Source organism: Micrasema longulum, unplaced genomic scaffold (assembly GCF_059751315.1).
Source record: "Micrasema longulum isolate JH-2025_06_02 unplaced genomic scaffold, ASM5975131v1 h1tg000529l, whole genome shotgun sequence".
Lineage (NCBI taxonomy): Eukaryota > Metazoa > Arthropoda > Insecta > Trichoptera > Brachycentridae > Micrasema > Micrasema longulum.
In genome coordinates, this window is record NW_028277726.1 from 438547 (window position 1) to 466243 (window position 27697).

Here is a 27697-nt window from a genome sequence, read left to right on the forward strand (position 1 = left end):
CATTTATAAAAGGGAGCCGGTAGAGTTAAGTTAATTAAAATAATGATAATCTAAATTCATGTCGTTAAATTAATATTTTAACATTTTGTATTACTATTTTTTCAGAACTTATTAATTAAAATGAATTTCAATTTTGATGTCAAGTAATTAAAAGGAATCACAAACTTTCATTGACTATTTTTTGTAAAGTAGACTTGTAACTTATAACCCAAGACGAGTGTTTTCGACTGCATAAATGGCTAGGTACTCTCAGGTAAAAATATTCTTAACTCTTGTGTGGCTGTGATGTCACGCTTGTCTACATACGATCCAAGGCTTGATGTTTCTCTCTTATTTAAAAAAATGATGATGTTGTTTTTTTGTAATCTTCAAATGGACATTTTCACACCGGATTTGGAAAGTAAAATTTGTATAACTATTCTGGATTTTAATACAAAAAATATTTGTCCTTGCTACGCGAAGAGTGAACGTGACAATACAGCAATAAATCTGTGTAAGACAGAGCACGAAGATAGAACTCATAACAAAGAAGATAGAGACTCTGTTCTATAGCCGGTGTGTGTGTGAAATAGATTCAGCCGGTTATTGACAATGATGGAGGATGCAAGCATGTGTGATAACCGGCGTATTTATGAATTTTATATTATTTTGCCATAACAGGGCTAAATTATATGTATATTTTAATAAATTATGGAAAACGAATTATTAAACAATATCTCTCCGTGTTTTTTTTTCAAATGCCTGAACTTTAGCCGTCTTTTGCTTGTTGTGACACAATGTTACATCACCCCGCGCAAAGGAATTATTTACCACGCTATTTTAAGAGTCAAATACTATAATAAAAAAGGATTTTTGGAAATAAATTATACATGTGAATAATCAGGTCGTGTAATTGCAATTTAGTCATGGGGAAGCATGACAATATCCGACATAAGCCCTCAATGTAATTTTCTAAACTTACAATGAAAGGGGCAATGGCATTGATTTTTTGGATGCATACCAGGAACTACATAATAATATGTTTATTCTAATGTGAAAAAATGTTTTTATGTGGGATGTGAATGTTTTTATTTTGTGAGATATTAAACTATAATTTATTTATTTCTTATATATACGGCCTAAGCCAATGACAACAGTTGTATGAAGAAACTGAACAAAAAGAGGGTAAAACTACATAGCAAAGACAAACAAGGGCAATAAAATATGGTAAAAAATAAACACTATCAACATACATATAAGACTTCGAGCTTACCCATGCCAATCCATCTTCTTCCCACACTGAGTTAATAGCGGAGAGATCTACGAAAAGCCGGAATATATATCCCAAATAATTCCAAGTTGTGTGGAGAATTGATTCATCTAAACGTTCTGGACATTGGGACATAAAAACAAAAGTTGCTATACTTAAGTTTTAGAAATAAAACACATTGTTCTCAGCCTTTTTAAATAAATTGTAAATAAATGATAAAAAGTCTTTGGCGGTCATGTGTGCTTTGTTGAACATCGATTTTTCATACATACTGAAATACTTTGTAGAAGTTTTGCGACTGGAATTCAATTAAATTTTGGATTCATTTTCCTAAATAAAATTTAAATTAAATTAAATTTTCTTATAAAAATTAAGAATTGTGCTTTGCTGCAATTGGTATACATGGTTGGAGACATTGGCTTTGTTGGAATGGAATCGTTTTCAGAAAGCTCCAAGTTTGTTTTATCAAAGTGTGATTTAATTTTGTGAATTGGATCCTCTTCACGCTCCAGCAATATAGATCATAAATATGTTATGTCTTGGCTAGAAACATTCCGCAACAGTAAAACACTTTGGCCATCCTTGCTATATCCGAGTGGTGTATCACTCGAGCCAGAAGCGTCCAATACGTGGGAGTTCCTCGTCTCGGCTTATAAAAGTCTTCTGGATACAGGGATTGCTATCATACTTTCACAAGCTGTGTTTACTAACGCTTCGAACTCAATTTATTTCACATTTTTATACTTTTTGTGATAATTTCTATTTAAGGTGAGAGAGTTTGTTTATTTATTTTCCTTCTTACATCTAGTCAAATCGCCCAAGATGCATATAAGTTTATAGTGTGACGTTTATAATAAATCGTGAATCATGGTATGGCTATTTATGTACAGTTTTTTTCAAAATAAAGTACGTTATATTTGATTTGTATGCACTTTAAAAATAAACACGATTTAGATATGAAATTTGTGTATTCTAATCTATTGACCTAATTTTTAAAATTATTTTATAACAAAAATAACTTAGATATTTTAAAAACCAATAAAGTTAATAGTTACATTAGAAATTTAATGTTTTTATATCCGAATGCAACGAACAATTTATATTTTTATTTTGATCAAATTTGAGTGATTACTGTAATTTTCTTGATAATGTGTAAAATTTTCCAGGAAAAAAAATATATTCTAATTTTCTATGCCTATAAATGCAACTAACTATAAAGTTTTACTTTTTCTCGGTACGAAATGAGCAGTACAATTCAGATTTTTAACTTTCCAAATTATGTTGTAATAATTAAACAAAAATATATATATTTTAGTGCATTTAATGTAAAGAAGCAAAACTTTAATTTCCGATGAAATCAAGAATTTTTTTGTATTTGCAATTAAAAAAAATGATTCATTATATTGGAGAGTAGGTTTTTTGTTCATTGATTGGTACTTCAAAATAACACATTTAATTTTGTACTGTTCTTCTCGGTAGATAGACAATATAATTGTTGTTGTGTTCGCATATTAATTTGTTACTTCGATTAAAAGTTGTTATACAAATCGAATTATTGTAATTTAGTTTATATTTTAAATTCATCTTCAAATTGGCTTATAACATCATCAACGCTTTGAATAATATGTAATCATTTGGAATAGGTACTATCAGAAAAATCAATGGAACTTTTACAGTGAAAAGTAAACACGAAAGAGAAACGAAACAGGTCTAGGTTTTTAACGAAACAGGTAAATTAAATTGTAATATATTTCAGTAAAACATCTATAATTCTAATATGATACACCTGAGAATCGAGTCAGAATCCAGAAATTAATAATAAGCTTGGATAAAGGCCAATGTTTCTCGAAATAACTACATTACATTGCTTGAGTAATGTGTATTTAGAAGACTGAAATCTTCATAAATACAGATGGACTGGAAAATTTGACCCCAAAAAAATTAAGAACTACGTCTCAATTATACAACTCACCCAAGGATAATCTATAGAGCTGAAAACTTTATTTCTGTTGATGAGATTGACAGATATAACAACATAGAGAACGTTATTGAGAAAAATATGCTATTTTACTTCACAAAAATAAACGGATGGAAGAATTTAAGACATAGATATAGATGTTAACATAGGTAGAATGGTGATCGTTGCACAATGTGTAAAGTGATCACTTAAACCAGCCGACGCCAGGTCAAATGGCTAGACGTCTATATTTCCTGTTTTAATATATTGCAATCATTTTATAAAATAAAAAGAAGGAGCGATATTTAAATCTAATAAAAGTTGAAAAGTTGAAAAAGTTGAATTTCGGTTAACTTTTTTTGTACGGTGCATTTTATGACGAACACATAACAAATATTTAACTTTCATATTTTTTTAACTTTTGGTGCAAATCGCCCTTTGTTTCCCCGTGTCGTTTCACTCAGTCACCTTGCCATAAATTAAAACAAGTACATAGGTATATAATTAATGAATGTCCACTCAGAATTGTTGCAACCATTTGGACATTCTAAATATTGTTTTAAAAAACCTTTTTCAAAACCAACCTGTAGCTTTTTTTCAGACTCGCACATTGAAAAAACAAATTTCAGGGTTGAACTTTTTAAAAAATATTCTTTGTTTATAAAAGATTCGCGTTATTTAGAATTAACATTTACTGCCGTCAGTATATGTAGTACAATTGTATGTCACCCTTAATCTAATTTTCCCAATTCTGACGGCGATAAGGTATGTTAGTTCATTAGTTTGTTATTAAACAGGAAAAAACAGTCCGATCGTGAAAACTAGAGCCGTCACCACCCCTCCACCAGTCATGCTAAAACAGTTCACGCAGCAACCTTATTTTAAAAATAAAAAATATATTAAATTTGTAGATGTCAGTAGTTCCCCTAATGTTCCGCGACTGGTGGGAAGACTTCGAGCGCGAGCGGCCATCTCGACTGCTAGACCAGCACTTCGGCTTGGGCCTGAGAAGAGATGACCTTCTGTCGAACCTTAACTCCTTCCAAAACAGTAACTCCATCTTCCGCAACTCTTACTTTCGCCCGTGGAGGACACACAACATCGCCAGGCAGGAGTCAACATCCACCATTAATATAGACAAGGACAAATTTGAAGTGAGTAATACTGAATAATCTGAAGGAGTTAGTTCAAAGCTCATCATATTCTACGTAAATAAACAAAACAAAACATTAATCCATCGGGGGACCTTAGAATAAAGTACCTCCTTCAGCTTCGTAACGTAATATTATATTGCTAGATATTTTATTTCTTGCTCCTTAAAAAAAACGTATTGTTATTTTTGTACGTAACGAAAGGGTCAGTAAATTATATAATTCGTACACGCTAATAAAATATATCACATCAATACGTAGGTATTAGGTTTTAAGAAATGTAAAGTTTCTTTAAATATTTGATATTACTCTTAATTTCTTTATGTAGGTACCTAATCATTTAAATTATTGTTAAAACCATAATACAACAGGGGAATAAAAAATGGCGCAATTAAAATGACGACTTTTACCAAATTTCACATAACTTAGGTATATTAATGAATGAATATGACGCAATCCTAATCCACGGAAGATATTCAAATGTTTTTTCTTATACTCGATTTTAACATCAAAAGAACCCTTCGATTTGTTTTACAGCCCCTGATATGTTTTGTAAACTTTTTTTAAGGTTATTCTTGACGTTCAACAATTTTCTCCCAACGAAATTACTGTAAAAACAACAAACAACTGCGTGGTCGTGGAGGGAAAGCACGAAGAGAAACAGGACGAGCATGGTTATATCTCTAGGCAATTCACAAGACGGTATGTCCTTCCCCAAGGACACGACGCTGTCGATGTCATTTCCACATTATCTTCTGATGGAGTTTTGACAATTTGTTCTCCCAAAAAATCGTTGCCACCCCCGGGAACTGAAAGGGTCGTCCCAATAACTCAAACTGGTCCCAAAAAAGATACACAACCCACTGTCGAAACTCCCAAAGATTAATAAAATGTATTAGTATTATATTTTTTATTTAATTTTATATATTTTTTTACATTACAACAGTACCTGTGTTATTAAATAATAAACGTCTTGAAGTATTTTAATTTATTGACAGTGTTAATTTATTTTTATTGATACATTTTATAACTCATTTCAAAAAGTCCCTCAAAATTTAATTATTTGGGTAAATCAAAAGAACTCAAATATTTATTTTTCAGAAAAAATAAATCCTGTCCATAATCATTGATATAATATGTATTCATTTATTTATTTTTATTTCACGTTTTATAAAACTCGTGTCAAAGCATTCATTTACATGATGTAATATATACTTATGGTGTCTAAAAAAAAATAAAAAAAACATTTTCACATTTAAATCCACACAGATATAAATATATACATAAACAATAGTAAGAAAAAAAAAGAAGAAAAAAGAAGAAGAAAATGTATATATAGTATATAATAGATGCGGGCGGCACAAAGCACTCATTCAACTGACGTTTTGGAACTTTGGTGGGAAATAATGTTAGTAAATGTGAAGTAGCGTAAAAAGGCGCGGTATATAGCTTTGAACTTACAATAAACTGGCATAGACAGAAATACTTTTTTACTACACTACGCGTTTTGCATGACAATGTTAATGCGGCATGACACGATAACGCTCATTTTTGGCACATAATTTGAACCTATCGTTCTACGAAGCATAATCTCTATTTAATTATACCTTATAGTGTCTATGGTACAATTACACTACAGTCCCATTTAACTGAATTTGATGGGACCGTTGAGGCTTCGATTAAACGATAATTCGGTTAAACTTGAAAGTATGTAGATAGCGAAAATGTGCGGCGTAGAATTAATAAAAACGCGTCATTTCAATAAAACACATAAAAACATTTCTGCATGATGGAATACAAAACTAAATCGAGGAAGTAAAAAAATGTGTTTTTTTGTTGCTTTATATGAGAAGAACGTTTTTTTGCAGCTTGATCTCTAAGGCGTTTAATGAGAAACAACTCAGCAGGAGATATTTCCTTTTGTTGTTCAAGGTAGAGGTCTTCAAATATTCTAGTTGCTTCTGAATGGTTTGGCCCTTTTTTTCTTCTTTTTCGTGACGCTTAATGTATGAAAGCAGTATAGAATATGGTAATATAAAAAGTATTTCGGTGATTCGGTTGATCCGGAAATTCGGTTAGACGGGACTGTAGTGTATTGTGTATCCATATTACACTTTTTTTTTTTTGATCTTGAAATAGAGAACACAAATATGTTCTTATATGTGCTCCAATAATAACTCATACGATTATTATTTATTGTCACGTGAAACATTTATAATACAATGTTACAAAACAATATTTCAAAGTACTTACCTGGTTTTATGTGATCATTGCATGTTTAGTCTATGATATAATATTTTAATATCTTGTTGAATGTCTATGACTTATTCGACCGTGTTCGCCATTCAAATTTGACGTTTCCCAGAATAATAAAAATCGTAGAACGTAAACATGGCAACGATGCGTTTTATTAGGATTAGTGAATAATTATTTCAAATATTGTTTGAAAAACTTTTAACAGAAGCTTTAAGGTTAAAATAAGATCGATTATTCCCAACACACGTGCATATTTTATGTACCTAAATTGGGGAAAAGGTTATGTTTATATTATTTCGTTGTCAATGTAATCCATCCGATAACATATCTTTGTAGGAAATAGTTATCATTCGCATGCATCTGTCTATCCAACCATATCCAACACACCGCGTCACTGTGCTGTAAAAAGAGCGTAATTTTGCTTATCGAAATTGAAAATACATTTATTGTTTATTTAACATCAGGCAAGCGTCACGTTTAGACGTCAATATGTAAGACATCGAATGTTTTTTTTCGGAAAAAATTACCATTTTCAATATGTCACCGCTTATGAAATATCGATGGATATCTTTCTATGAGTTGATTTTTACATTTGTCGGATTAATTATTTTTCTCTACGGATTTTTCCCTCTCAAATATCAAGGAGGGCCGCCTGCAGATTGGAGTGACTTGCCAAGCAGTATTCAAGGTTTCACGTGAGTAATTTATTGTTTTTAATTAAAAGCTTAATTGTCCAATTTTTAAGAAAATGGTTAACTGTATTTTGCTTTGGGTATCCTAATATGAAATAAAATTTGATTAAGTTTAACATAGTGTTGTAATATTTATTGCAAAATATAATTCATTAAATTGAAATATTTCATGCTTAAATGGATATAAGTTTTCAAAAATTATGTATTTTTCAAGGTTTTGGTTGTTTTTCCTGGTAATACATTTTTTATGCAGTGTGATTTTCGTTTTATTTATGAATAAAAATAATAAAAGTTATCAAAGTCCTGGTGTAATACTTTTTGCTAACCATGAAGAGTTAAAAATTAAATATCTGTCTATTTATGAAATTTAAAAATACATTAATCTATTTTCACCAGTTTCATACTTAAATGAAAAGCTTTTCTAATAAAATAGTTTTGCAACATAATAATTATGTGGTGCAGATTGATTGACATTATTATGATTGAGGATTATATTTTTTAAAAAGCCAAAAATTGTGCAGTGATATCTGCTGCGTAATGTCTAAGACACTTACCTCACACACAAGGGTTTCTGGGTTTGATTCCTGTTGAGATCACAGTAATTCAATGTGGTTTTCCTTAAGCCTGGGTGTTCTGAACTGTAATTTACGTCTGTAATTAGACTTCTTCACCTGGTTTGATTCAAATACTGTTTTCAAAAGTTTAAATTCCAAAGCAAATTTTTTTTATGTAAGGATGCAGAGTATTAAATAGTATTATGCTTTTTCTATTCTTGCAAATGTGTTAAGTATTTTAATATTTAAACCACATTGGTTCACAGTACTTATCTAGGCCTATACATATAGTTTGATTGCTTCTGCTGTTGGTAAATAAACTTAGAAAGTTCTGTTTTTTTGACACCATTGTGTTTTTTAGGGATGAAAATGATTTAATCCTCGTTTTCATTTTTCCTTGTGACGTCACTCTGCGTCACCTTTTCCACCTAGTTATTCTACAAAATCTGTAAATAAAAAAAAATAGAAATTTACAATTATTGGCAAGCTAATTTGTGAATGATGTCAACTTAAAATTTTGTATAAAAAGTGTGTAAATTTTAAACTTTTTTTGCTCATTTTTTGTAGATTAAAGGACCAGTTGCACCAAAAGAAGTAACATTAAAGTAAAGTTAAAGGTCAAACAATTTGTCAAAATGTAAAAAATGGTTTGCTTAAAAAAATGTACGATAAAACAAACTATTTTGCATATTTTGACAAAGCAACAGTTATTTAACATTAAACCTAACTTTTTGCAGTGCAAACTTAAATGTTTGTGTTATTATTATGTCTCAAAAGACATTTAAAAGAAAACCAAGGTGTGATTGCACTAAATTTCCTCATTGAGTGCAGGTTAAATTGATTCATAGCTGTGGTTTTTTTTGGTTCTTTTTAGTTTGGATAAAGAAAAGCTGTACTCAAAAAACCGTACCAGAGTGGTTCTGATGGTAATAGATGCGCTTCGTTATGACTTTGTGGCACCCAAATACATGCCGTTTACATCAGAGCTAATAAAGAATGGAAGTGCGTGCCTTTATGAGGCACAAGCTAAACCTCCTACAGTCACAATGCCAAGAATTAAGGTGATCCATAAGATAATTGCACATATTTGTAGATAGATGATATATCAGCAGAAATGAAAGAATATTTTGGGTATATACTTACAAAAATATTTGTACACAAGTAAATTTAGGATTTAATTGACATCAATGAGATTTTCTAAGAAATATTTAATGCTCGTATTCAGAGACAAATCTACAGCGAAGAATGTACATTCTAATCTATAACTTGAAGGTGAGGACTGATGAATGCACTTTGCCCAGCTTAAAGTTTGTCTTTGAATACGGACATAAGTGCCATGTAGACAGAAGTTTTACAACCCTAAGAGCAGGTTAACCTAGTAAAAGGAATCTTAATTTTTTTTTTCAAGTAAGTAAATAAAATTCAATAATGGTGTCTTTTTGGGTTTTCTTATTATTTTTATTTTTAAATTAGCAAAAAATTACGAAGGTAATGGTATTAATATTTTTTCATGTGACACGCAATGTCAGATAAATTTTCTACTACCGTTTAAAATATGCATATTTTGAATTACTGAAAATGATATATTTCTGCCCCCGTGGGACAAACAACACTTACGCCGTTTTGACACCAAACTTGTACTCAATGTTTATTAGAAGCACAAACAGCGGTCATAACATGTGACGTCAAAATGACATGATGCTAACTAACAGCTGTTTTGTATGTGCTCATTTTTAAACCCAAAAATTATTTATGATAACTTGTTTTGAATACATAGATAGTTATTTTTAACATTATTTCTGACTTGTGGAAATACACTATTACAACATTATTTTTCAGTACCTAAGCAGCCGATGACAGATCATAATTTCTGGAATGGCCTAGACTAGCATATTTCCCGTAATAATTAATTCATCTCTATACCTATTTATTATTTTTAAATCCAGCGCTTGTCGACAAAGATTTAGGCGTATTCAAAATATTGACAAAAAATTACATAAAAATTTTCATTTACTTTGGAAATATGAAAATATGCACAGTTGATAATCCTTCTTCATTGTTAGTATATCAAATTACCACAGAAGTCTTGAGATCTACTCCTGCCTAGATAAAGTGATTTATCTATGAAACTTATATGCCGAATCTGTCTCCTTGTAACACTTTTCTTGTAATGTTAACAACTGAGAACTAAATGTCGGAGAAGTCATATTTTATGAGTCTATTATATTTAACACCCGGAAATATCTCAAACCGTGACACAACTCAAAAACAAAAGCAGTTGAACATGCACCTGTAAAATCAATAAACAACATTCATTAGCAAAATCTAGTTATAAATGTTTTCAGAAATAACAATGGCATAGTCCCACTATTATTTATTTTTGTATAAAACATTTTAGTATCACAATACTGTTTGCTTTTAATACCTCAATACTTTTAAGAATTGTGCGGATAGAAAATATTATTCAGTTATATTTCTGCAAACTTACCTAAAAATTTGGACTTATGCCATTATTATTGCTAAGGTGTGGTTGATTAATATTATTTATTTATTATTAACTTTATATTTTTTTTTTATTGAATTGTGTTTTTATCGGACACCATAGAGAAAAACATCTCTAGAACATTCCTTATCAGAGTAAATAATAGTATCAAGAAAATATAGTATGCAGGTTTTATTACTCGTAAATATGTCACATTCTGAGTTTGCTGACCTCAGATTTACAGTAAGCTCTGCAGTTCAATGGCTTAGGAAAACCGATTCCTTCCTCTATGTTAATGTCATAATTACTAATGAATAATTTGAATTTGCCTAATGAAAAGTACAAAGATAACACATTGCAACATGCGATGCATTTTACTTATGGGATCAGTGGAGTGGAAACTTACCTTTTGGATACTAAATTTCTATAATTAAAAGAACACTTTCTTTTGATTATCATGCATGGGTGAAGCATGCTTCCTTTAAACAGTTGTGTTGTTTTTATAATTAAAAAAGTATTGTAAATTAATTCTCCATGTTTTTTCTTCATATGCACGTTGAAATTTTGTTTATTACTATTAAATGTTTCCTACAATCAGATAGTGATGTACACGAGTAAATCATTTAAATGACACCAATTTAAATGTATTAAGATCTCTTTCTTGACAAATTTAACATGTATATAATTTTGACCTTATTCTGCACATAGCACAAACATAATATTATAAGGTGGATTTTGGCTATTATTGCAAAGTTTACTGTATATGCGTCTGGACTATCTTATTTATAATTCTGGTTCTAAGTACTTATTCTCTCCAAATTATTTAACTTTGTAATGAAACCTGTCTGCATTGTTGTACAGTTGCACAGAATACCAATTGTTTTATCACGTCACAAAAGGTTTATTTAATTAAATAATTATGCCTGGGTATGATTGTTCATTAATTTATTTATTTATTCTTTAGTCTTCAAATTGGAAGAGGCACAAAGCGGAGTGGAGAAGAACAATAAACTTTTGGAGAGACGTCTTTGCAAGTTTCTTTTTTTTGTATATTTTTTCATCATCTGGATTCACGCTTGCTTACATTTCATTTGTATTGGTTTGTGGAAAGTAGAACTTAGTGAATTTAAAAAATATATTTGTTTATGTTGTATTGTGTTTGTAAATACTAACCAAAGAGTTCAAAAAATAATTTGAAATTTAGTATTCATCGCTTGTGCTTCCATTTTGATTTTGTAAAGTGGTTTCTCAATGTTTTTGTCTTCTTCATTTCTCTTTGTCTCTTATAAAAAAATGTATCAATTTTTTTGTGTTCTTTACAATTTTCATTTTTCATATTTGTTTCCAAAATCCAAGACAAAATCATTGTAAACATCTTATCAGTAACATTGTTATATTTCGTCCATGTATGCCAATGTTCTTTTAGTTACGAGCGGCGTAACTCATTTAATTAAGTTTAAGCCCACTAAGCCCAATATTCTCCACATCGTTCTTTCTATTTTCGGTTGAATTGTTAATGTAATGGCAAAGCACGTTAGCCATAAATAAATGCATGAAGTCCCAGGTTCATTTTTTTTACTGAATCTCAACATTCTATAACAATCTCTTCTCTGTGGAGTGTAAAATTAATTAAACATGTTATAATAAATTTAAATTAATTAGTCTTCAAAAAAACAGGTGACATGTAGCAACTTTACAGAAGAGCCTGTAAAAGTTTTTTTTTTAAAATAAAAATTTAAAATACGAGATTCTTTATCGAGTACTTTTTAGTTTTTGAATATTTGATTGGCTCTTCCGTAAAATCACTTCATGTCTCTTGGTAACTTTTTCCTTTATTTCGAAATTAATTTGACCCATTAACAAAAGAAAATATGAATAGTTTTTCAAAAAATTTTACCATTAAATTGTATTTTAATTTGCATGAAAACGCTATGGTTTTTTCAGCTTTGGTATTGTTGCCATGCTCTTACATTTAGAATGTACCTAAAGCAATATCATAACCTTTAATAAATATAATATCAATTATTAATTCCATGTAGGCTATGACGACTGGCAGTGTTTCTAACTTCATCGATGTAGCTCTGAATTTTGGAAGCTCAGCTGTAACAGAGGACAATTTTTTAAAGCAAGTTAGAATGAATGGAAAGCACATGGCATTCTTTGGAGATGACACTTGGTTAAGACTTTTTCCCGACATGTTTAGGAAAAGTGAAGGCACCACATCTTTCTTCGTGTCAGACTATACTGAGGTAAGGATTGATTGAATTTAATTATTTTTCTTTTAAAAAAATTAATTGATGTACATCATATTTTTTTAATTCAAAAATGTCTCCTGTCTTCTTTAAATGTCAGATTAAAAATAAATTTACAATATTTTGAGTTTGCCCAAATGTTTTTAGACAAGGAATGAATTTCACTCCTAGGGAGTTATTAACAACAACAAACCATCACGCCGTTTCTCCGTAAGGGTAGGCAGAGAGGATAGAATGCCGTCACTCTGTCTTTGCATACAGATCTCGCTTCCTCTACATTTGTACGTCTTCTCACACATGCGTGCCAATTATTCCGACTTTTGACATGTCCATTTTCAAATATTTGCTGGATTTGGTCATGCCATTTTTTTCTCGGTCTTCCACTATTTCTGCATCCATTTTTTTAGCTGTTCTTTCGCTGTCCATTTGCTCTACATGCCCAAACCTATGCAGAGCTCCTTTCTTGATTTTGTCGATAATGCTAATTTCAGCCTTACATGATGTATGGATATCGACATTTGTACATCTATCGTACATAGTTTTACCACACATTCGCCTGAGAGATTGCATTTCGACAGCATTCAGCCTACTTTCATCCCTGTTTTTCCAAGTCCATATTTCACTCCCATACATCCAGGATTGGCACCAGAATCCATTGTGAACTGCTAATTTTTCCTCTTGTGACAAACTTTTATTTAAGTTATTGGGATTAACATATTGCGATAGAGACGGAGAACATTTTAGGGAAGGAAATATGGAAGTCTAGGCATTTACAGGGCTAATGATCTGTTATTGGTTGGTTTTAAAGACCACTTTACGCGCTGTATTTTTCACTATTCTGCCTATGTTTGAACATCCATATTTCTTCCACCCTCAATGTGAACAGTGTAAAATGACCACTTAAACCAGCCAATGACAGATCATAAGCCCTGTAAATGCCTAGACCTCCATATTCCCTTCTCTAAAATGTTTTTCATTTCTGTTGTAGTAAGTTAAACATTAGTGTATTTTTTCCTTCCATTCTTTGTTAATTTATCATTGTACTGATAAATTCTTATTATTACTGCTTTTTTAATTTTTGTATTATTTGTGCATAAACTATTTGCGTATGTTTTATTTCGTAATTATGCATATAGTACATGTCTAAATAAACAAATAAATATATTCTTCTTCTACTTCATCTTTTAAGAGATCCTCAGATCCTCATAAAATTAATTTTTCCCCTGATATGATGAGGTCCAACTGTTCCTCCAAATCTTGGGTGGTCTTCTGGGCAGTCTGGATCTGCTCCATCGCACGATATCCTCTATTTCACACGGCTCTCTAATTAAAGCATTACGGATTTGGTCTCAGGGCGTTTTTTCAGTAATGGATCTTAAGATAGGCTTACCATACGTCCCGGCTTGACCGGGATTGTAATGGTTTTGGGTATTCTGCCCTTCCAAGCTAAAAGGCAGCATCTAGCAAAAATTAAAAACTGTGTTTATTTAATGCCACCTGATAAACAACTGTGATCTTTCTAAACAGCTTACTCTAATAAATACATCTAAAATGTACCAAAAAAACTGTTGTGATAAATATATGGTAAAAAAATACCAAATATGTAAAACCTCAATTTCCTCAAAACTTTTTTAAATGTTTGTTGCTGCCTTCTTGCTTGGAACGGCAGTATTGGTCCCGGCGTCTCCGCCAGTTTGGTATTTTGTCTCGGTTAACGGTCAACGACCACCCAAATTAAGTATGTTCAAAAATGGGTCCAATTATTCAAAAAATTTTATGAGCAACACGTTGATGTACCGAATCTAATAAAAATGCTGCAGTACATTTTGTGCCTCACGGGAACTTCCGCACCCTTAAAGCGTGTTTTTTTTATGATGAAACACGTTTGGTCAGACGGACGAGGCTGCATGCTGCAGTCTACCTTACGAGCGCTTTTGTATTGCAAGCTAAACTTTGGAATTTCATCATCATCATTCCCTTTCCGCGCCTAATAGTGCATAGGCACTGCATCGGTACACCATCGCAGTGTATTTTGATCGTTTTTGTTACATGAAGGTAAGATAATCAGACTTACGCTTCAGGTACCAGTCCAGGGACTATGAAATATTTTTGTGTAAAAACACCTTTTCAAATAAATATTTCATGTCAACCATGTCGGGAATCAAACCCGAAACCTCTTGCATGGTAGGCAAACGTGCTGACCACTGCACCACGAGGCCGACAAATTGGAATTCCATGCAATGACTTTTACAAAAAAATTAAGAAGAACGACAAAGTTCTGAAAAAGGTACACTCTAGCGAAAAATACAAATGGTACAATAAATAATTACATTTTCTATATAATGGTTTTAGTAACCTGTTTTTTGTGTGCATTTAATAAAACAATTTTCGGAAAAGACATTTGCGTTTTTTTCTCTAGTCTGTTCAATCTCTCACTTCTGTCCCGGTTTGAAATTCCATGATTATGGTAAGCCTACCTTAAAACCTTCATTTCAGCAGTTCTGAGTAGCCCTTTGGTACAAACAGTATCAGCCCGCGCTTCCACATCATACATCATGATTGGTCTCTCACATGTCTTGCATATTCTGACCTTGCGTATTTTAATGGTATACCTTTTAACACAAATATAATCGGTTGCAATTATTTGCGCAGTGCACTGTGATTTTAGAAGTTAATGTTCGATCAACATCACCAATAAAATAAATCTGAAATGAAGAAAAAATATCTCAATACTGTGCTTGCCAATTAATTTATATTTCTAACGTTTTAAGGTGGATTTGAATGTTACTCGGCACCTTGACTATGAGCTAACTTCAGCAGCCAACGGCCCTAGCTGGGACCTCATGATCCTGCACTACTTAGGGCTCGATCACATCGGCCACTTGGAGGGACCATCTAGCCCCAAAGTGATCCCCAAAATGGCTGAGATGGACACCGTCATCACCAGAATAGTGCAAGCTTCGAAAAAATGGGTAAATACGATTTACATTGGTAACTCACAACCTTGTTGCCGCTTCTGGGCAGGTGTCAGTTTGTTAGCTCACGAGTTGAGAAGTGGGAAACCATATTTTAAGCCCAATGTCTCTGGGTATGAACTGAACTAATAATTTTGTACTGTCCTTTCCCATCAAAGGGAAGTAGTATTACCTATATAATTCATGTAATATGTCATAATAAAATTGTCAAATCTAGTAATGCAATCCTTTCACAGTGACTAGATTAAACTGAAGTAGTTAATAACTTCAAAATAATCAGTGTTAATTGCATGATTATAGAATTAATATTCTGTTAACTTGTACTAAGGGCATCTAGAGTTAAGTAATTTTTCAAAATAACTTTATTAATTACTAAATTGATATGAAATACCATAACAGAAATGAATTTTTGTAACTGAATTTACAAGAGTTAAACAGTTTTTGCCACTGTTTGCGCAATTGCAATTTAGTCATGAGGAAAAAAGACAATATTTAGCATAAGCCCTCTTTACAATTTGCCCGAGATACGGTGAAAAGGACACTGTAGAGTTTAATTCAGTTAAAATAGGTATTTATGAAACTTAAATATAAAAATAAAGGCACTGGGTTTTTGTCAATTGTTTTTAGCATGAGTGAATCTGATAGGAAGACCCTCAGTCTTCAAAACAGTTTTCGGTTATGCGGAGGGAGTGCTTTCGCTTTCCGGACAGAATGAAAAAATCAGTTCTGTGTGCGTGAAATAGAACCAGAACCCCGGAGTTGTATTTTTGACTCCATGGCTACTCTCAGGTGAAAATCCTACAAAAAGGAAATGGAGTGGAGATTTATCCGCTTCGTGGTGTGCATTTGAAATTTGATTACCAAGCCTGAGGTTCTGGGTTCGATTCCCAGAAAGGTAAAAATGAAATATAAATATAAATATAAAAATATTTTTATTTTTTCACCACAACAGGCCAGGAGGCCCAATTACAGTGGTGAATTACATCACAGAACACCCAGGCTTGAGAAAAATCACATTTAATTTTTTGTGTTCTCTCCGGAAATCGAACCCGGAACCTTCCTATATATTGTTACCACCTTAAACAAATATTTAAGAGGTGGTAAAAATATATATTTTATCATTGCAATATTTTACAGTCCGTGTACATTCAATACAGCATACATTATATTATAAGAGACTATAAAATGATTTCAGAAAGATGATACAGTACTTATTATATGCGGAGATCACGGAATGAAAGATTCCGGAAGTCATGGAGGGGCTAGTTACAGTGAAGTTACAGTTCCTCTTGTGATCACCCAAAAAAGTGGATGCCTTAAAAAGTAAGTCAAACTTATTCTTTATCTTCGTTATACTCTGAATGGTAAATTATTTTTATTTTGTCACTTTGGACATCCAAAACATCCTTTTTATCTTAGGAATATAACAACTTTAATGTCAAATAATTTTTAGTATCTTATGTACCTACATCAAAATATGGGAAAAGGAAAAAAATCTGATAGATGTAATCACAAATTATAAGAATTTTTATTGTTCAGTACTGAAAAGATCGCTCTCAATAAAGTAGGAATTCCAAAGCTGGTAACTACATGATATATGACAGTAGTCTTAAATTGATATTATTTATTGTATTTTTGACATGTCACAAAATATGTTGTATTTTAAATGACCACATTTTTTGTTTGTTTCTTCCTTCAGGTATCCGACCAAAGTAGATCAAGTTGATATTGCACCTACGATTAGCTACTTAATGGATGTACCTATCCCAAGTGGAAGTACGGGTCAAATATTACCGCAGGTAAAATATTCCCCAAAATTCTCTATACAAATGAACACAAATTTATTATTAAAAAAACAGTATTTATTTTATACATACGTACTTTTGAATGGCTGTAATAATACATTTTCTAGGTTCTTCACCATGAGAATGACAATGATCTTACAAGCGATAAAGCCCTATATGTATTGTATTATAATGCGCAGAAAAATATGAAAGCTCTTTTTGACATTTTGGGTAAAGCAGAAGCCACTTCCAAAGGTTAATTAATATATTTTTTTATAACTACTAAATGTTTGTACATAACATGTGTTTCATTTTCTTATATATTTAAATAATGTTTCAGATTGCTATAAGCATTTTAAATCAGCTGAACAGTATCACTACGATTGGGTAAGATTCAAGAAGTCCACCTCGAAATTGGCCTCCAATCTTTACTTGAGCGCTTTGAACAATGTGGCTCAGTACTTGAACGAGTCTGTGGTTGAATTTGATTTATTTGCAATAATTACTGGAATCATTATAATATTACAGGTTTGTGACACTAAATTGATGTAATTTGTACAATTTATGAAATAATTACAAAATTTTCAATCTAGTAATATGTTATTTTTATTACAGAGTTTTGTGGCGCAAGTTTTAATAATGATCCTGTCATACCAAACAAAATCAATGCAACAACACTCTAAACTTTTTGATTTCCAATTAATCGGCGGAATATTTAAAAGATTACTCGCTGTTACTATTGTCTTAATACTATTTGCATCCGCTTTTACTATATTGTGCGGCATTACGCAAACTGCCAGTTGCCTGTGCAAAATTAATCCGATAAGTTTTTTTACTGACAGTGCCATTATTGTACTAGTTATATCTAATACTCTCATCATTATGTTTGCGTTGAAAGACATTAATGGACAAAATGAGTTAACCAATTTAAATCCCATCGAAATCTTCTTGGTCGTCGGCACAGTAATACAAGCATTAACATTCGGAGGTACAAGTTTTATTGAAGAAGAACATCAAACTTGGTACTTTTTCTGGGTTTCTGTCGAGTTCTTTGTTCTCGTTTATACGGGGAGTGTTCTCGTCGATTATATTAGAAAGAAAAATGAAAATGCAACAGAAATACAAGACAAGACCGATTTAGCCCAAAGAATGGACTTAGCGGGAAGGTGGCTGTTGCCGCAGTGGGTGCTGCTGATGATACTGCACCGGTTCCTGCGGACGTTGAATCAAACGGGTGACAAGTGGGCGTTCCTTCCCGATACTGGTGACTGGCTGAATGAAGAAGAAAATAAAAATATTTTATCGCCCTTAGCCATATTAGGTAAAACTATCAACTTTACTACTGTTGTGTTTACGTATATGGAAATACCGCAATCGTTTTGTTTTTTTTTCAGCAATTATATGCATCGGTTACATTTGCCTCAGTAACTTGGATAGAAAAAGTGCTTTATTTAAGATCAACGTTTCGCTTATTATCGGTGCCACCCTGTGTATATTCTGCTACCGTGTTACGACACTTTCCATACGCGTGCCATTCTACTTCCCCCCTTTGACTGGTACCCTCATAGTGAGATTATTCTGGATACTCATATTCACTATGATGATAATTGATATGCTGAGTTCCATCGATTACCTCATGAGTCATGATCAAGTTTTACCGTATAAGCGAAAAGAACAGATGAATTACTCCGAAGAAAGTGTTCATATTCATCTTAATACTGCTAAACATAGAAATTTGGATAGCGGCGTTTCTGAGACATGGCCGACAGATCATCCAACGTCTCGATTATTATCAGAGCCCGAAGTATCCAGTGGGCCATGTGTGAAAATGGGGATTTTGACATTTCGCACAAACACATTCCTAAATATTATGATTCTTGTGTGTTCTCTTCTACTGCGGCCACATAACTTAATATTGGTCCCGAGTATTATCTGGACTAGTAAAATAGTTAACAATATATTGGATTATAAACTCGAAACCAGAATATATCAAATGAATACAGCCAAAGATAGTTCTGAGAGTAAAAATATATTTTGCAAAACCATTTTTCACATCTGGATAGGAGCAGTTTTCTATTTTTATCAAGTAAGCATTCCTTTTTTTTAACTATATGTTTTATAAGCCACATTTTTCATGTTGATTTTTAATCCAATCGAAATGACATAGTAAATTAAAAATATTGTAGTACGAATATAAAAATAATTTACTTTCTAATTTAAATTATTATTATGTAGGTATACTGCCGTCATAAGCAAAAGGGTTGTTACCGTAAACCCCCCTAAAACGTTGAGATAAGCACCACGTTATCGGGGGGAACGTTATAGGGGGAACTTGACTCGCGCGGGATGACGTAATCTCCCGGAACTTGCATGCAGGGTAGTTCAACGTGACAGTTTAACATTTGTTTTGTAAATAAGTATTGTCTACATCGAGAGATAATGCGTATGACATCTACCGCACAAACGTTAGACCGGGCCAGGATGCCTCGTAATGTTATATGTAAAGTAAAAAGTACGTATTTACCTTACGCACTCGAAAGTGAGTAAGGTTGACGACACCCCAAAACTGCCATAGTGCAGCATTAAGATTATAATTTTAAGATTATAATTTTTTCTTTGCAAAAAATATGCATTATTTTATATCACAGTTTTCGACCACTTCGAGAAGTTGATACCTAGTTGGTGCTAGTTAGCACTAGTAATAATAATAGCTCGCTCGTCAAATAAAGTGATGGGGACGAAATATTTGTTTAACAATGGCACACACTGTTAATAAATCATAGAACACATTTTTACATGTTAAGTTTTAATAAAAGAAAAAATTGTGCATCGATTTACTTGATCATAATTTCTTCCAAGTAGAACACATTTACTTACTGTATCATGTGAATATCCCTGGGACAGAGCAGCGATGTACAGATGAATCATCAATGTTAGTTCCGTTGAACGTGTCTATCAAGGTCAAGGGACACGGACCTTTTACGTTATAAGGGGGACCACCGTTATAGGAAAATACTGCCGCAAACGATATAGGAAAAAACCTTATACGAGTGTACGTCATAGGGGGATTTACTGTATTTGCGAAAGTCATGTTTTGAGACATGACACTTTTTAGTATTTATCAACTTATCTAAATTTGTCAATCAAAAAACATATGTCAATTGTTTCTAAAGCATAAAATTTGTGCGTCATATCTACACTGAATTTTTGCTTATAAATCTCTAGATATTGTGTTATTGTGTAAAAAACTAAAAAAATACATTATAGCGGTTTTCATTCGCAAATATTTTTTTAATGCTTATTTCCATATATCGAAGTATAAGGAATATCAAAATCATTATCATCATTCCCTTTCCGCACCTAATGGTGCATAGGGCACTGCATTGGTACACCGATCGCAGCGTATCTTGATTGTAAGATGATTTTTCATTTCATTTTTTTGCACCACAACAGGCCAGGAGGCCCAATTACAGTGGTGAATTACATTACAGAACAACCAGGCTTGAGTTAATTTTTGTGTTCTCACCGGGAATCGAACCCGGAACCTTCCGTGCGTGAGTCAAGCGTCTTGACCACTACACCACGGAGGCCGCCAGTCTTACGCTTCAGGTACCAGTTCAGGTACTAAGGAAATATAGTTTTCACTTATTTATTTATATTTTTTTATTAACCACTTTAATTTTTGAGTTATATTTAGAATATGTCTTCTGTTTCTTTCTTGCAATATTTTATAATAAAAATAGCAACGCAAGTAATTCGGAGTTAGTACAAATCCTGGTTATGAAGAAGTAACCTCGAAACCGGTTGACGTGTAACTCAAAAGTGGTTTATACAAATGCATAAGTGTAAAAATAAAGTGCGTCAAAGTGAAAAATATTTTTGATATTAAAAAATATATATATACTTATATAAGTAGGTTTGTTTAAATGATAATTGTACAGTAAATTATTAATGTTTTAAATTTGTTTTAGTTTTATTTTATATGTTGAATCAGAAATATGTCATACAAAAACTATATTATTATTTATATTTAAAAGGATTGAGTAAATTTAATACACATCATATTAATAATTAATAAATATTTTAATGTGTACATAGATTTGTAATAATAAATAAAAACAATACGACATTATATTTATTATGTAGGACATTTGAAAATATTCAATACAATATAATCACTTCATATCATACAAAATTTAAATCAATACATTTCTTTATCTCTGTTGAAATATCTTATCAATCTTGATAAACTCTAGTTGCACGAATACAGTGCTTGCGTATAAAGATTTGGAAATACAATAAAAATTACTGACATTGCATTTTTTCTGACAGTGTTTAAGTAAACATTTTGGGTATACTTATTAAAACCTATGGAGGTTAAACCTGAGGATGTTAAAGAGCTCGCCCCCTACCTAATAGCCCGATACTTACGGATCTGGGCTCAGAGGGGGAGATTTAGCAAAATGTAAACTCTCGCCTTCCACACAGTAGCCCGGCTCTGTATAGACCTGGGCTTGGGGGCAAGAACTATTCACGAGGACCCGTCACAATAGATCTTCACAGGTCGCATTGACGTCAGGAGCTTGCAGAGCACTGCCCCCACCTCTAAGAATAAGAATAATACTCAATATCAATAATGTTTTGCACGAATGACAGGATGAAACTTTATTCCACTCATTTTGATAGGCCATTAACCAGTTTCGTCATTCTCACGACATTGTCAGACTGGTTGGGTTTTTTAAAGAAGTTTAAACTATTATAATAATAATATAAATAGTTTAAACTTCTTTAGCAGGCGATAAATCTGATGTTAGCAATTATAGGCCTATTTCAACATTATCTTGTTTACCTAAAATGTTTGAAGCTATTATTGCCAGCAAAATCACGCCCATGTTTAAGAATATACTGATCGATGAACAGCATGGCTTTAGATCTACCAGATCAACCACCTCTAACCTGGTAGATTATACCCAAGTTATTGTTAAAGCACTTGAGGATGGTCAGCAGATTGACATTCTCTATACTGATTTTTCAAAGGCATTTGATAAAGTAGATCATAAATATATAAATTACATGCCTTGGGAATAAGAGATCCATTACTCTCATTTATTAAATCGTATCTTACTGGTAGGAAACAAAATGTTCGGATAAATAACTATTTATCAACCAATGTTGATGTTACATCGGGTGAACCTCAGGGTGCTCATTTAGCATCCCTGCTTTTCAATTTGTTTATTAATGATGTTGCTAAATCATTCTTTAACTCTCGCTTTTGGCTCTTCGCGGATGACAACAAAATTCTCAAAATAATTCAAACTTTACAAGACGGTTTTCATCTTCAATCAGACATTAACTCTTTTAACCAATGGTGTAAAGTCAATAAATTAGAACTTAATATTAAAAAATGCAAAATAATGTCATTTCATAGAACAAAACAACCTAATGGTACTAATGGTACTCGAAGGAAATCGGTGTAGCTCTAAAATTGATGTAGTTAAGTCCATCAGAGATTTAGGAGTTGTTTTGGACTATAAACTAACATACAACGAGCATAGATAATACAGTAAATAAATCACTGAAATTACTTGGCTTCATTAACAGAATATCCTCTGATTTTACTAATGTCCGTACAATCAAAACTCTTTATTGCTCAACTGTTCGCCCTCTTCTTGAATATGCCTCCGTGGTCTGGTCTCCATTCTATGTCAATCGCATAAATAACATTAAATCAGTCCAACATCACTTGCTTCGAAAAGTAGCATGGATGCTTGGACTAGAGAGAGGTAATTATTCTTATACTGATAGAGTCAATGTTAAATATTTAACAAAAACGTATAACTAATATTGATTCCATATATATGTTTGGCATACTAAATGGTATAATCGATGTTCCATCATTAATGGGACAAGTAAAATTCAATATTCCAACTCGTAGGTTGAGAAACAATGAAGTTCATCGATCAGCATAGAACAAACTATGGCCTTAATTCTCCAATGACCCGTCTTTGTCGTCATGTTAACTCAAGACAAGATCTGGACTTTTTTGGTTTAAGTTTACAACGATTTAAACAAGCACTAAATAAATAGTCTAGATCTTGTCTCGATGTCCCTTTTGTTTGTCAATGCTTCTTTTCTTCTTTTTTTAATTTTTTAAAACTATTATTTTATTGTAATATTTAAACCCTATAAATTGTATAAATGGACAATGTCCGTTAATAAATAAATAAAAATAATTTATAATAGGCTATGAAATTTAAGTGTAAAGTATAAACCTGTCATTAAAAACGTTATTTTATAAATTGCAATGAACTTTCATCAATAAATTTCACTAATTCGAACATTTTGTGGATAAAGATGTAATTTATAATTTCAGGGAAATTCCAATAGTTTAGCTTCCATAGACCTGGGATCAGGTTACATTGGCTTGGAGTCATACATACCTGTTATAGTTGCTCTTCAGATGGGAATTCACACATACACTGGACCACTTCTTGCTGGACTATTGCTATTCGTAGATTGTGTCAGAAGTAACAAACAGTTTGATGTGTAAGCACTTTAAAAATCAATAAAATCTTGAATTTACCAAGAATATCTCGAAACGTTTAGTCTACTTGAACCTTGCATATTATGTACAATGTGTGTTCAGAAAATAACGTAATTTTTTTAATTTTGCCGGTTTGAAGTGTCCGACTGTCATTTTTTTTATTGTGTTGGTATACATGCCCCTGAAGTATGCTAAAATTTTCAGCCGTATTTATTGTCTGTGGCAGCCGCTAAAGTTAGACGTGTTTTTTTGAGCTCGGCGATTTTCGTTTGTTAAAAGAAATGGATCAAAGAATTTGTATTAAATTTTGTGTAAAAAATTAAATAAACTGTAACAAAGTGTGCGAAATGTTAACAAAGGCCTATGGTGAGTCTGTTATGAGTAAAACAAGAGTTTACGAGTGGTATAAGCGTTTCCGAGATGGCCGTAAAGACGTTGAAGTTGACAAACGGCCCGGACGCCCCAGCACATCAACAACCGATGAAAACGTGGAAAAAGTTAATGAAATCGCTGAATCACAATCAGAGAAGTCGCTGATGATGTCGGCATATCGATTGGCTCATGTCATGATTATTTTTTTAATGGTTTGGGTATGAAACGTGTGGCAGCAAAATTTGTTATGAAGTTTTTGAATTTTTAACAAAAACAGCGGCGAATGGAAATTGCTCAGGTGTCGCTGAATGTAAAAAAATTGACAATCGGACTCTCCAAACCCGCGTTATTTAAAAATTCCCGTTATTTTCTGAACACCCTCGTATATTTATATACAAACTTAAAATGGCCGCCCCACATAATTGAAAGAACACCAGTATAAGAACCAAATTTTTTAAATAAAAAGAATGACAACTTTATAGCAGTATGATAAAATTAGAAATATATGATTTAAACCTTATTTTTAGTCCCTTTACAGCGTTTATAATTCTTTTAAAAACATAAGAATGAATGTAAAATGTGATGTGTAATATTTGTTTATTTTTCAGATTTATGACTCGTTTAAGAGAGTGTTTATCTACAATAGCCGTTGTGAGGATATATCCAATAGTAGTATATACAATAATAGCAGCCCTCCTGAGGTACCATCTCTTTGTATGGTCAGTGTTCTCTCCCAAGCTATTGTATGACTTGGCATTGATGTATTTCTGCTTAAGTTCTGTTCTCACTATGGTGATAATCTGCAAGTCTGTCACATTCCAAGTACAATTTTACAATAAGTCATATCCTAACGTCAATAAAACAGACGATCAAAGCTATCAACCAAAGGACCTTTAACTCATTGTGATTTTAAAATTATCGGTATTTATATTTCTGAATAAAATATTAGCAGTTTCTAAAGATAACTCGATGACTATGTATGAAATTTTGCAGTATTATGTAATAAATACGGCATTATTTTTGTTTGTTACTTCGCTTTTCTGACTGTTTCAATAAAAAAAAACTGTATAAAACGTTTTAGGTATACAAAATTGATTTAAGAGTGCTCTTTAGTAGAATAACCTGTTCTGAGAAGGACTGTACAGTAATAGCTGAGATGCTCTGATATACTTAGTACCTACAAATTCTTGGGATAATTATTTATGTTTAAAAAAGCTCTCTTAAGTGATTTCACAGATTTAAAGATTATGATTTATTTCCACCGATGTTATGTTGTGAATATTGTTTTAATCCTCACAAAGTCTTAAAATGATATATGATTTAATAATAGTAGAGTGAAAATCTTGAATTATAAATAAAATATTTGGATCCCAAGACTTTATAATATTCTATGTCAACAGATTCACACATTATTCTTATTGTACTTGTGTAGTATTTTGGTATATAATCTATTGAATTATTTTGCTACTTTTATATGTGAAAATAAAGACTAAAAAAGTTAGTCAGTGTAAATTGCTAGTTAAATCATATTTCTAATGAGGTCACGTTGAATGTGTCTTCCGATAAAATGTACATTTTCCTAATAAGTAATGAAATAATCAAGGAATTTGAAATATCCTTTTACTACAGGGTCCATTATAAAGATAATGCGCATTTTCTGGGAAAAATGGATTTATTTATCGGACCTGTACAAATGCTTAAACTTCTTTAAAAATTTCAATTAAAAATAATGATTATTTTGATAGCAATAGTGCATATTTAAACAGCGTATCTGGGACTACTGGAGATTTTTATTTCAACTTTAAAAGCATTTTTATGACAAAAGTGGACTTCAGTGTTTTATTTGCATATAAAATATCTCATTGCGATAATTTCTGCATTCTCAACTTCAAAACGGCAATAAGTGGACTCCTTTATTTTGTCGTCCAAGGTACAGATATTATAAAAACTCCTGTGCCATCATTTCTCAATAACCTATAAAAATATGCTCGTAATTGGTATACATTACGTGTTATTTCTTGTTAGATATTTTATCTAGTAGATATTTTATCCAGTAAGAAATAACATGAGCTCTTTTAACCTTATAAGCACTGCTTGAGGTGATTTCTTACAAATACGGCACTACATAAATAATAATTTAAATGTTAAAAAATTTAAAACGTACTATACAGCTTAAGTTTTTCTTTCTAATTGACAGCTAAGCCCTGTGTTAAAATGAATAAAAAGTAAAAAATGTTTCTAACAAATAGAATTTCATCAGGAAAGTTTGTACGCCGATGTTCATAAATCAAATTGACTGCAAAAAATATCAGTGCATTTTCTGTTTTCTTAGTTATAAGAGTTACCAATTTTTTTCTGTAAACTTGCTGTATTTAAATAGACCGATGTCCCAACAAAGACGATGATATATTAGGGAAGGAGTATTCTAACTGGGTTAAAAATTCAGTGCATTCATAGATTTGGGACAAATATTTCAACAGAGATGATTAACATCCGAGAACTAAATATTAATAATATGAAATGAAGGCATTTACAACTTAGCTTTATATCCTCTCTATGAATAAAATATACTAATGTAAAACTCGGAACATCCATCTTCCCTTAAAATTATTTCATAGAGTCTCTCTGGTTATAAATACATATGTATGTTAAATGCAATCAATTAAAAAAAAATAAGCATCCCCTTTTGACAGTCAAAATGCTTTTGAAGTAGTCCGTTAAAACAGGTGATTTTATAAATCACATTTTCTGTACCTTGCTTGTCATATTTTAAAACTTACTTATGTATAGATAATCTTTCAGCCTTCATACAATATATGAGGGCATTGGAAGCAAAGATAGCAAACCCCCGTTTTGGTGTTTTCGAGAAAAATAACAAAAACTGCTACACTAATGCCAAAGAGAGTCTTCGTGTTAGAAATGTGTACTTCACTATTTTCAAGCCATCAGAAGTATGATTTTAAACTACATTTGCAACTCAACTCATGATTTTTATAAAAATAAAGCTGATAAACTACAGGATGACATAAAACCAAAAAAATAAAATTTTTGGGGGATGCTATCTTTGCTTCCAATGCCCTCATACATATTAAATAAACTACTACCCTTTAAAACGGTGATGCATAAATGCCTGAAAAACAAAAGGTGTTTTTAAATGCCTACTTATTCAGATTACAAATTACAGGAAGAAAATACAAGGAGATTAATTTATGCAATTGTTTTATTGTTATAAACCTTCACATAAAAATACCTTCAAAAATATAAAAATAAGTGATAAAATTAATTCGATATAATTTTATTGAGTAAATAGAAACTTTTGGGAATGATTTTTTGAACAGTTTTATAAAATAAATACTAAAAATGATAATCCTAAGCGACAGCAGTTGATAACATGCATATTTCACAATGTTTTTATGTGAATGTGAAAAG

At 31.8% G+C, this 27697-nt stretch overlaps 2 protein-coding genes and 1 long non-coding RNA gene across 7 annotated transcripts; 2 read left to right on the plus strand and 1 right to left on the minus strand.

Annotated features, from left to right (window-relative positions):
* The first annotated feature begins 1858 nt into the window (after window positions 1-1858).
* l(2)efl (lethal (2) essential for life) lies at window positions 1859-5348 on the plus strand. Its single transcript, XM_088227711.1, has 3 exons — window positions 1859-2017; window positions 4118-4360; window positions 4926-5348. Exons 2-3 carry the CDS (start codon window positions 4118-4120, stop codon window positions 5241-5243), a joined length of 561 nt encoding a protein of 186 aa, XP_088083837.1. The 5' UTR covers window positions 1859-2017; the 3' UTR covers window positions 5244-5348.
* Window positions 5349-6665: 1317 nt separating this feature from the next.
* On the plus strand, window positions 6666-27478 carry PIG-G (phosphatidylinositol glycan anchor biosynthesis class G). Of its 4 annotated transcripts, XM_088227704.1 has the most exons (13): window positions 6666-7308; window positions 8734-8920; window positions 11306-11371; window positions 12381-12590; window positions 15365-15565; window positions 16764-16891; window positions 17268-17367; window positions 17481-17607; window positions 17693-17880; window positions 17968-18673; window positions 18747-19438; window positions 23726-23898; window positions 24877-27478. In XM_088227704.1, exons 1-13 carry the CDS (start codon window positions 7151-7153, stop codon window positions 25163-25165), a joined length of 3225 nt encoding a protein of 1074 aa, XP_088083830.1. In that variant the 5' UTR covers window positions 6666-7150; the 3' UTR covers window positions 25166-27478. The 4 variants fall into 4 exon arrangements, with proteins under 4 accessions (XP_088083830.1, XP_088083833.1, XP_088083831.1 ...); XM_088227707.1 differs by lacking the exon at window positions 18747-19438; XM_088227705.1 differs by lacking the exon at window positions 11306-11371.
* On the minus strand, window positions 7697-10354 carry LOC148280834 (uncharacterized). 2 transcript variants are annotated; one of them, XR_015822492.1, is made up of 2 exons: window positions 9783-10354; window positions 7697-8305 (listed from the first exon to the last, which is right to left on the minus strand). It is a non-coding gene; the product is annotated as an uncharacterized LOC148280834 (long non-coding RNA). The 2 variants fall into 2 exon arrangements; XR_015822491.1 differs by having other exon boundaries at window positions 9003-10354.
* Window positions 27479-27697: the final 219 nt, after the last annotated feature.

What these genes read in the sequence shown, in the direction of transcription:
- PIG-G (XM_088227704.1), top strand. Translation starts at nt 7,151, where the DNA reads ATGTCACCGCTTATGAAATATCGATGGATATCTTTCTATGAGTTGATT. An exon ending in AGCAGTATTCAAGGTTTCAC is followed by an intron (nt 7,309 to 8,733) that starts GTGAGTAATTTA and finishes GGTTCTTTTTAG; the next exon opens with TTTGGATAAAGAAAAGCTGT. An exon ending in TGCAAGCTTCGAAAAAATGG is followed by an intron (nt 15,566 to 16,763) that starts GTAAATACGATT and finishes AAATGATTTCAG; the next exon opens with AAAGATGATACAGTACTTAT.